The sequence below is a fragment of the Montipora foliosa genome, chromosome 6 (genome assembly GCF_036669935.1).
Source record: "Montipora foliosa isolate CH-2021 chromosome 6, ASM3666993v2, whole genome shotgun sequence".
NCBI classification, from domain to species: Eukaryota; Metazoa; Cnidaria; class Anthozoa; order Scleractinia; family Acroporidae; genus Montipora; species Montipora foliosa.
In genome coordinates this window covers 59636360-59646359 of record NC_090874.1, presented here as the reverse complement: position 1 = coordinate 59646359, position 10000 = coordinate 59636360, and the positions used below count along the sequence as shown (strand labels likewise).

At 38.2% G+C, this 10000-nt stretch overlaps 1 protein-coding gene across 1 annotated transcript in view; it reads left to right on the top strand.

Annotated features, from left to right (window-relative positions):
• Positions 1-596: 596 nt before the first annotated feature.
• LOC138007976 (ceramide synthase 1-like) overlaps positions 597-10000 on the top strand; it is a 17417-nt gene continuing 8013 nt past the window's right edge. The window contains exons 1-5 of the mRNA XM_068855128.1: positions 597-852; positions 4038-4197; positions 5611-5791; positions 8783-8944; positions 9833-10000. The exon at positions 9833-10000 is cut by the window's right edge and continues 110 nt beyond it. Coding sequence (XP_068711229.1) covers positions 640-852; positions 4038-4197; positions 5611-5791; positions 8783-8944; positions 9833-10000 — 884 coding nt within the window. The 5' untranslated portion in view covers positions 597-639. The remainder of the gene's footprint in view (positions 853-4037; positions 4198-5610; positions 5792-8782; positions 8945-9832) is intronic.

The window sequence follows — 10000 nt, the reverse complement described above, 5'->3', positions numbered from 1 at the left end:
ACATTGCTAAGTACCTTTTCTCCATTAGGGATGACTAGTATTAAAATCTGGGAGACAATACTGTCCTGTCAAGCGAAATGTTCTCTTCCGGTTTACGTCCGCATCTCAAAAACGCGCGTGCTTAAGTTCCAGTGACCAAATTTCAACTTCAGGGTAAAAAATGCAGAAATGTGGCAGAAATGGAAGTGTAAGTGTTCACTCACCTTAACAGGCTACGGAACAGAATGATGCAATCCTTTTCCCACCGTAATTCCTCATGTTTTGGGTACTAAAAATCAACTGAGCTAAAATGCCAAATACCTATGGGAAGGATATGAAACAAATATGCTAGGCAACGGGTGAAGAATTTCACGTTTTATAATTGCGAAATGCCCGTGGGAAGGATGGGAAAGAAGTTGCTTGGCTACGGGCGAAGGACAGTACTTACTAGTTCCCCAGGAGTTGTAGTAGCTCAATAGGGTCTTTGAGGTCGTTTGTTGGACCTGCCTTGGCGACAAGAAATTGTAGTTTTCCGGAACTGAATCGATTACTGCTTGCATTTATACTTATGGTCCGCACAACTTGTTTACAAAAATCGCATTGTCCCTCCCCTCCCCAAACAAAGCATTTTCTTTGTTCGACACACAAGGCGGACCCAAGATGGAGGTTGGATTCTTTGAGACTTTCAGCAAAATATATCATCATTGCTGGCTCGAATGGGAAACAAATGGCCCAACAAGGACATTTTTAATAGATTTCATCAATGAACTTTCCATCTATGGCTTTATATCAACATACGACATCTTCCTTTGCGTTGCTCTCGGCGTAGTTTTCACCATCTTACGATATTTACTGAACATAGCAGTCTTCAAGGTAGGGTTATATGCTTTCTTTAGATTCTTTCCAAACAAGGATTACAAAATTTCATTCCGAGGAATTTTGGCGGTATATCGATGCAATTTAATTATCAGCCAGCGAGTTTGGAATAGTGGATGCGAAAGTGTAAATATACACCAAATATAGTACACCACGTTCGGAACTTTTTGTCGCAAGAACATTCGACCAAAGGTCGTTTAACATGGCATGTGCGCCTTGAAAACGTCCAAATTACGGTCGTTGCAAGTCACGAAGCTGTCCAAAGTTGTATCTCCACGATAACTGTTATTCTAGAGGTATAATATTTGCCATCAAGGGAGTAATTTTTTTTTTAACCAAGATGTACCCCCACCATGGCTTCTTTGCTCTTGATGGTGGTCTGTTGACCCTATCTCATCCGGAAAGTGACCAAATGAATTAATGGTAACTCGGGTATTTAATTTCTCTTCTTGATTCGTAAGTGGCCATTTTAAATATTATTTTGAGAATGGTGGAACATTCGGGCACTATATAAAGGACCAGATTTGAATATTGTCGCACTTCTAAAATAAGCTTACTTTTTATAACCCTTAAAAATATTTACAAGCGTGCAATCGTAGCCTTCAGACCTTTTTGATCTGTAAGATTAAAGTTTACTACCAAGTAGACATAATTTGCACACAGGCGGAAAGCTTAGTACTTAAATTGTTTTGCATTTTGAACAAACATTCATTTTCCATCATTGCTAAAAATTTGCATATAAATTCTCTGCCAACTGAAACTTAAAGACGTTGCTAATTAATAGGGTTTGTTTTTGACACGCATCTGTTGGTTCATGTATCCCTGGATATTTTTTATTTGCTTAATTATTATCTGTAGTCCTATATGCAATTATATATATGTCCTTGGACTTTGAACTCATTCACTGTGACATTTCAATGAAGAAAGCATAGAATTATTCTGTGGAGAGCTTTCCTTGGCTTAAGCCTTGTATTGCTGTTCCGTAATATTGTTTTTGAAAGAATAACTAGTGTTTTACATAATTGCACATAATTTTGCAGAGGTCATTTAGTACTGGGTTGGATTATTTTAATTTGATTATTAAACCTTTTCACCCCTGAACCAGCCTAAACTGGCCATACTTAATATTTTACTCTGTCTAAATTGCCAGACGATCAATGGGGAACCCCCAGGAGTGAATGTGTTAAATTTTTGATAATTTTAAGTACAAACTGCATTATTATCATTTCAAGAATTGAAATTTTTACTTTTTTACATTTCTGGTCAAGTGATTGAGTCCTGATACAAAAACACTGTTTCCGCTATATTTGATCAAGATTTGTGAGACAAGAGTTAGAATCCTGGAGGATTAGCTTGGATCTACAATGTTACTCGTGACTGTTTCAGTCTTTGTTTGCAAACAACAATGTGCAGCTGATGTGAAAATGACAATGATGTATTTTGATAACCCATTCACACCCTAGAATGCCACCCATTGAGGAGTAAAATCATCTGACAGAGTAAAATCTATTAAGTCTGGCTCTCTGGGGTCAATGGGTTGTTATTATTATTTTTTTAATTGGGTTTTAAAGATAGCTATGTACAACACTTGCACTACACTTAAAAATTTCAGCACTGATTACAAATTTATTACCACTACAGATAGAACCAATACCAAAAAAAAACACCCCACTATTTACAGACATTTGTGATTACTTGCAAACATAGTACTTGGACCTCAGAAGTGCTAATGGTCAGGAAAGAGGAAGAAAGATGAAACTAGGTTCACCCAATCTGCAATTCTTCATAAATTTGGAGGTTAGGATAGGTATTTTAACTAGCAACACAAGAAAGAGGAGAAAAAAAAAAGTGGCAGAAAAATGCTACAAATGGTTCCCATTTCTTTAAGATGGTCGCTTTTTTTTTGATTATGTAGATACACCATATGCTTGAAATAACAGAGGAAATCGATTAATTTTGGACTGTTCGTTTTATGTCTGCATAACCAGATGTTAGGCAGTAATGTTTGGCGAGCAGAAGGGAGAAACATTTATTTGGAGGTTGTTTTTTTATCTATCTGGCCTTAGAGCAGTATCTACGTGAGGAAAAATTTTAATATTTGACAGGACTCAAGCCACGAAAAAACACTAAACCAAAAATCCTGTGTTAGTGGCACAGGACCGGACCAAACCAAATGACAAAATTCCCGCCTTAAGTAGACACATGAAATCCCTGGGTCACCAGTTAAGGTTACTTCTGACCTTCACGGATGTCCTTCGAGAAAAAACTCCCATGCGCATTAGTTTCAATGAAATCCTAACAAACTATACATCAGAAGAAAGCTCAGTAAATGTCGTTTATGATGATAAAAATATTGTTTTTTATAAGCAAGTTTGGTAAGTGTCAGGATCGGAGCCGGTAAGACATGAAACTGTTGAGGGTTCTTCTATTGAAGGTATCAGATGCCGAGCATGAGTAAAATCACTGCACAAAGTTATTCACAAGGCATCAATCAACAAAAGGTTGTCAGGAAATTCGGAGATTTAAAATATTTTTTCTCTAGCGTCCATTTACACAACACGTCTCGCATATTTTTGGTTACTCCAACCTTAGATGCGAATATCTAGATAACCAATCAGAATATCGAAAACGGCCGAGACATTTTCGTTGATTGATGTCTTGTGAATAACAGTTTGTAGTCATTTTGCTCGTGCTGCGGCATCCGATACCCCGATAAATTAAATAGAAGAACCCTCGGCGGTTTCACATCTTACTGGCTCCTGACTCTAAAAGGAAAACTCGGTTAAACTATATTTTTTATCGTAAACTACATTTATTAAGACCAAAATAAGTTTGTAAGGTTGGTAACTTGTGCGGCTTTACATGTGAGGTTGTATAAAAATTATTTTGTTTGTTAGGATTTTATTGAAACTAACACGCATACAATAACAAATTTCTTCACGAAGGACATCCGCAAAGGTCGGAAGTAACCTTAACTGGTGACCCAGGGATTTCATGTCCGGCCCAGTCTGGTCCGATCCGATCCGATCTGGTCCGGTCCGGTCCGATCTGGGTTTTTCCAACGGCCCATTCAAAGTATAACCTCCACCTAAAATAATTATTGGTTGTTAGAGTCTGAGAAGCTCACAGTGAATTCTCAGTGTCACTAACATTTGGTATTCCAACTTTCCTTGAATTTTCAGCCTTTCTTCAGTTGGTGTAGGGTCCCAGAGAAAGAACTGACAAAATCTCCTGAAAGTGCTTTCAAGTTTTTATACTACACTGTGGTTTATTCCTATACCTGCTATCTGTTATTTAATGGAAAATATAACTTTTTTCAAGACTCTGCTTATTGTTGGAAAGGTATGTTAATACAATTTATTATGATCATTTATTGCTGAGCACTGTTTTACAGGTATTTTCCTCTGGTGTCAATCACTGTAATAATAACTGATCAGGGGTCGGTTGTTCGAAAGCCTATTAACTTAATCCAGGATTAGTGTAAACCTTTGTTTCACGTTTTCAACTGTTTGGTGAAAGTTTCTTTTGCTTGTTTTTGCTTTTCAAGGGTGACTTCTTCTAATGTAAAGTTTTGCCGAATATCAGCGCTGAACAGGATTTGAGAGACGAGAAATAAACTCTTTGGTTAATTTTTAATCTGGGATTAGTGTTAATCGGCTTTTGAGCAACCGGGCCCAGGTCAATTAGGAACACAACATTATGCTTTGTGTATCAATTGGCTCTCATTTATTTTCTACTTTTATTTGTAAGGTTTTTAATTTTGTTTGTCATAAATGATTCACAGCACCGTGCAAGCAGAACCTCTTCTTACGGTACATATGCGTTGCTAAGAAGTAGTTTCAAACCCAGGCCGAATCGGTGTTCATTTAATAGACCGCGAAAATGACGTGTAAATAAAGGGCCAAAAAAAATAGGGAGCTTTAGCAATGACAACGGCGACGGCAACGAGAACATCACAAATTTGCATATTTAGTGTCAAAAACAGTAGCTCTGCACATGCGTAATAAATTTTTGTCCATTTCTTTGCCGTTGTCAGCAAAAAGACAACATGGAATAGCTCGTCGAGCTTCACACATTTTAAACCAAAAACCTCACAAGATCGGAATCCATCTGGTCGTCAATCAGGGCATTTAGTGGTGACACAACCAACAACATCGGACGGATGGGTAGAGAAAAGAGTCTAGAGTGCTTTCGCAACTCTTTGGCGAGCGGGATCGCAAGTTGATAAATAAGAGATTTTCCGTGCCAGGTGGGCAAAGATATGAAAGGATCTGTCCCAGATGTGAAAGACATAATAGCAGCTGACTGTTGCTTGCTCAGATCATGCACATTTTCAAAGTTAGATACAACACAAAGCAGAGCATTGTCAAGCGTTTTCTTGTGGTTTCCTTTCCCCGGACCTTTCACCGCCATTTTTACTTTCTTTTTTTTTACCATCGGTTTCTCCCAAAAATTGATGCTCACGCTTGAAAAACCAGTTTGACGAGAGTAAACCGGAATGACTAGCCCAAGAATTGGGGCTACGGTGACTTCAAATGATGGACTAGATTTGTGCAGAGCCTCTTTTTTCCGTGTATGAAGGAAAGAGATTATAAAAGAAAGAAAGCTAAAAGAAAGAAAGAGATACATGTAAAAGAGGCTCTGCTCGCAGGGTAGATTCACAGTGGCCACAAAAAGCAAAATCAAAATCGATGCCAGTTTCTTGTTCTTTTCTAGCCACTTCTTGCTCAACGTGATCTCACTTCTTTACTCTAGGTTGGTACAAGGGCATGCCAATTGAACAAGACATATATGTCCTATATGTGGTACAAGCTGGATTTTATCTCCATGCTGTCTATGCCACAGTTTTTATGGATCAGTGGAGACAAGATTTCATTCTAATGCTTTTACACCATGTTGTCACTATAGCACTTATTGCCTTCTCTTTTGCTGTCAGGTACTGTACATACTGTAAGTTGTACACAACAAGATGCTAAGTAATCTATGCCTTGGCTGTTTTCCCATTTAAATTAAAGCCATTATACCTGATTATGATTCAGAGTCATGTGGCACTACAGAATTGGATGTTAATTTCACTTTTCTGGTTCAGAAGCATTTAACCCATTCTTCCCTAAAGTGGCTGTATCACTCAGGAAAGAATGGGTTCACAGGTTTTCGCCAGATAGTGTTTGTAAGAGTACTTTGTTGACCACAAGCAATGTACCGTAGCTACAAACAGTAAAGCTGAGGCAGCAAACTCCAGGGGCCACGGAGTACATTTGAAAGTTGGAGGGAGGGGAGGGGGGGTATGGTATGCAGCACAGAAGTGTGAAGGGAGAGGTGAGAGGTTTTCAGTGTAAGGGAAAGCAACCCTCCCCCTCCCATCCCAGCCCCTCCTTCTCTTTGGCCTCTGATCTCAGAGGTTTCCAAAACAAGTTGGTGTTAATGGCAGCTGCTTTGAGTAGAGTAATTAACTGTATCAACAAGGAGCTTAAGGACCCATTTCTTTAGGTTTGTCTGGGGCCATGGCTTTTTTAAAAGAATGCTCCCAAACACCACATTTTAAAGTGCCCCAGTCATCTTATTTTTCTTTGGATTGATTTAAAAAAGACACCTGTTTATTTTAACTCGAATTTTCCTATTTAATGGTCTTCCATTACCAACTTTAAGATCTTGAGAACTGGATTGAGGAGAAAGTGGCATCAAAGGCTCACTAGCTTAAGAATGCAATGCGTGTGTATGCCACAGAATTAATACGCAGCACAGGAGTTTTGGGCTTTGCATATACATGTACGCTGAAATTTTAAGCTAGTGAAACCTTGATGTCACCTTTCCCCGGATCCAACCCTCTGAGGTCCAATCGGTCAGTTTTGAACGTGAGTTACATGTATGGCGGGCGGTGAAATCCAAAACTTACACTCAAAGTAAATGGCCTTTGGACAAAAATCAAAGCTCAAAATTTTGGCAGTCAAGTGCCCTTTCACTCCTGTGGGGTTCCCCATTGACGAGTAAAATCGTCTGGTGTTATACAGAGTAAAATCTACATGTAGATATAAGTGTCACTCTTGGGAGTGAAAGGGTTAATAGGCACATAGTTTTTAAGTGAATCTAGCTGTTGTTAAGCCTTTCACTCCTGTGGGGTTCCCCATTGACGAGTAAAATCGTCTGGCGTTAGACAGAGTAAAATCTATAAGTGTCACTCTTGGGAGTGAAAGGGTTAAGCAAACACAAATCTTCATGTTGTTGTTGTTTATGAGGTTAATCTTAGGTTTTGAAGAATCTGTCGTTAAAAGAAAGAAAGGTCTGGACAAACTGAAAGCCGTTTCACATACAATGTATAGGGGCCATGTGCAGCTTTAGTTTGCAGATATGTCCAGAAATGCACATAATTATATGCATGACGATTTTGATGAGCATGCATCATGAAATGGCCCCTTTGCTCTTCTCCCCTACTTCAACATCAGTCACATCTGGGAGTACAGGCAATTAAGGTATCAGTATACCCCAAAATTGATAATTTTGCCAAATTTTAGTTTTTGATAATTATTTCCAGGTACATTTCATTGAGTTCTTCTGCATAAAAATGATCCTTCTACACAAAGTTAAAAAAGAAAACGATTTTTTGAATTATCTCTAATGAGAAGCTGTCAACAAGTTGTCATTATCAATTAAACTTCCATTAAAAGTCATGTGATAGAAGCACAGCATGTTTTGCTTTGCATCACGCGATTAGTCAGTCGCGCATAATCAATTTGTTTGTTGTGGAAGTAAACTGTTGTCTTCAAAAAAGAAACGCAAAAGATCGTGTCCTTTTTCAAGTGCGAAGAAGGCACCGAAACGGTACACCTTAAAAGTAGTTAATAAGGAATTGGCCGAAGTGCTCGCCGCTAGTGATGAAGGCTTATACTTTGAGCAAGATAAATTGCTATTGTCTATGTAAGAAGAGCCCTCACTTTATCGATCAAAAGGTAATTACTTTTCACACCTTTTGAGATCAGATATAATTTATTATAATCTCCCAACACTGGAAAAACGCCAGGTATAGTGTAGCGTGCGAATGCAGACGTATTTCCGGCGGTCATTTCTCTCACTTTTCGGAGGAGAGAAATGACCGCCAGAAATACATTTTGTACGTCTGCGTTCGCAGGCTAGGTATATAGTGTATTTTGCTTTATTTCCCAAAACTAAAATTTCATCAAAAGAGGTGCACATTTACAGTTCGTTTACAGCAAGTTTTCATCCTTTTTCGCTGAAATTTGGCAAGAATGTTGCCAGATAATGTGGCAAAAAAAACCATGTCAGGGAATTTTTATTTTTTGCCTCCTTCGAAAGTAATGAGTATTTCAGCAAAGCTAATGCGTGTTTTATAAAAGCCTAAAGTTTAGCAGCGTATAAAAGACAAACCAGGCAATGAATCAAAATTCCCCGACACAGTTTTTTAGATGAAGGTGTGCAGAAAATGTAGCGAATTGTTGCTCGCTTTCTCCGGTTAAATTCTCACCGGAAACGAACTCAATTTGTGAAACGTCATACTTATGGAAAATGATCACTATTCTAATACAAAGAAAGGGGAAAGGTTTTTATTTCTTGCCTGAAATCAAATAAAATTCCTAAGCTTTCAGAAAATATATACGGTACTTTATTTGGGTTTTTATGAAACGTGTGACCGTGAAGCAGCGACAACGGGAGGTTGTCATTTGGGGTATACTGATACCTTAATGCCACAAAGTGTCCCCTAACTCTCATCTCAAGTAAAGATACTCTATAGCTGCAATTTAATCTCTGTCACCAAAATAACTACATAACCCTTACACTTTCATGATTGCTATATATTTGTAGCAATGATTATGCTTACATGTAGCCTTAAAGGGGCAATTCACGTTCATTGGATGTGAAAATGGCCCATGCATTTCTGGATTCAAGTGTTGATTTGCCTTGTTTGATTCAGATATCACAAAATTGGTATTTTGGTACTATTTCTTCATGATGTCTGTGATGTTTTTCTGGAGTTTGCAAAACTTTGTGTGGCTTTCAAGATGCGTGATGGAAAGTATCATCTTATTCCGGATGTCCTAGCTGGTGTTAGTTTTACCTTTTTTACATTATCATGGTAAGTTTGCTAACTGATGTGACACTAGGTTAATAATAATTTTATTATTGCTTTAAAATGAAACTGCAGGTGCCATTTAAGGATTGTGCCACCACATAACAGTACTATACCTTCCCAGCAACCATAAACATGGAGACTCCATTTGAATTGCAGTCAATGGTTTCATTTTTGGCCACTGCCATTCTGGTTTGCCATGGCAGTTTGTGGGATAAAGTGGTGCGATGAAAATCGGCCAATCACCATGCTGAACTTGACCCATTTACATGGTTCATCCAGATTGATTGATACAAGTGAAAAATTAAACCGCAAACTGCAATTTTAAATTCAGAGTCCAAATGGTTTTAAAAGGCAGAGAAGAATTTTCCTGGTGAGGTGTTAGAAGATTTATGGTTGCTGTTCTAAAAGTGTGCTCATTCCAGAAAATATTAAATTAATATTTTGTGGAATGAGCACGCTTTTAGAACAGCAACCAAATACCATTAGTCAGAGAAAGGTTAATGCCATCTGTGTTTGTATGATAATATAAAATTTTATTATGATCAAAGCAACACTGCATAAATGCATAGGATACAATTAGGTATTTTTCTTTTTCACCCCTTTACTGGGACGTATTGGTAAGTTAAACCATCTGGTGTTAATGTGGACGTCTTACTCTGAGGTGGGAAGGGGACATGCACAATTTTGGCCTCTTTACAAAGGGAGGAGTTGTGCCAGTCTTTTTTGTTTACAACTGCACTGTAGGTCTTTTTTCCTGTGGCTCTCCCATGTTGTTATTAATTTTTCTTAGTAACCTAACCTAGTGTAGGTACCCTTAAAAATGTCTTACAGTGTGTTTTACTGTATTTCTACATGTAGGTTCTAATTTTGTACTATCATCTTTTGCAAAAGGCTTTATTGTCGTCTTTACCTCTACCCACTGAAAGTGCTCTTCATTTGTGGATGTGGAGGGCGTGTTCATGTACCAACAGCACCCTTTTACTTTTTCTTCAATCCCTTGCTGTGGAGTTTACTTCTCATGAACCTCTGGTGGTTTCAATACATAGTTTTGCTGCTTGT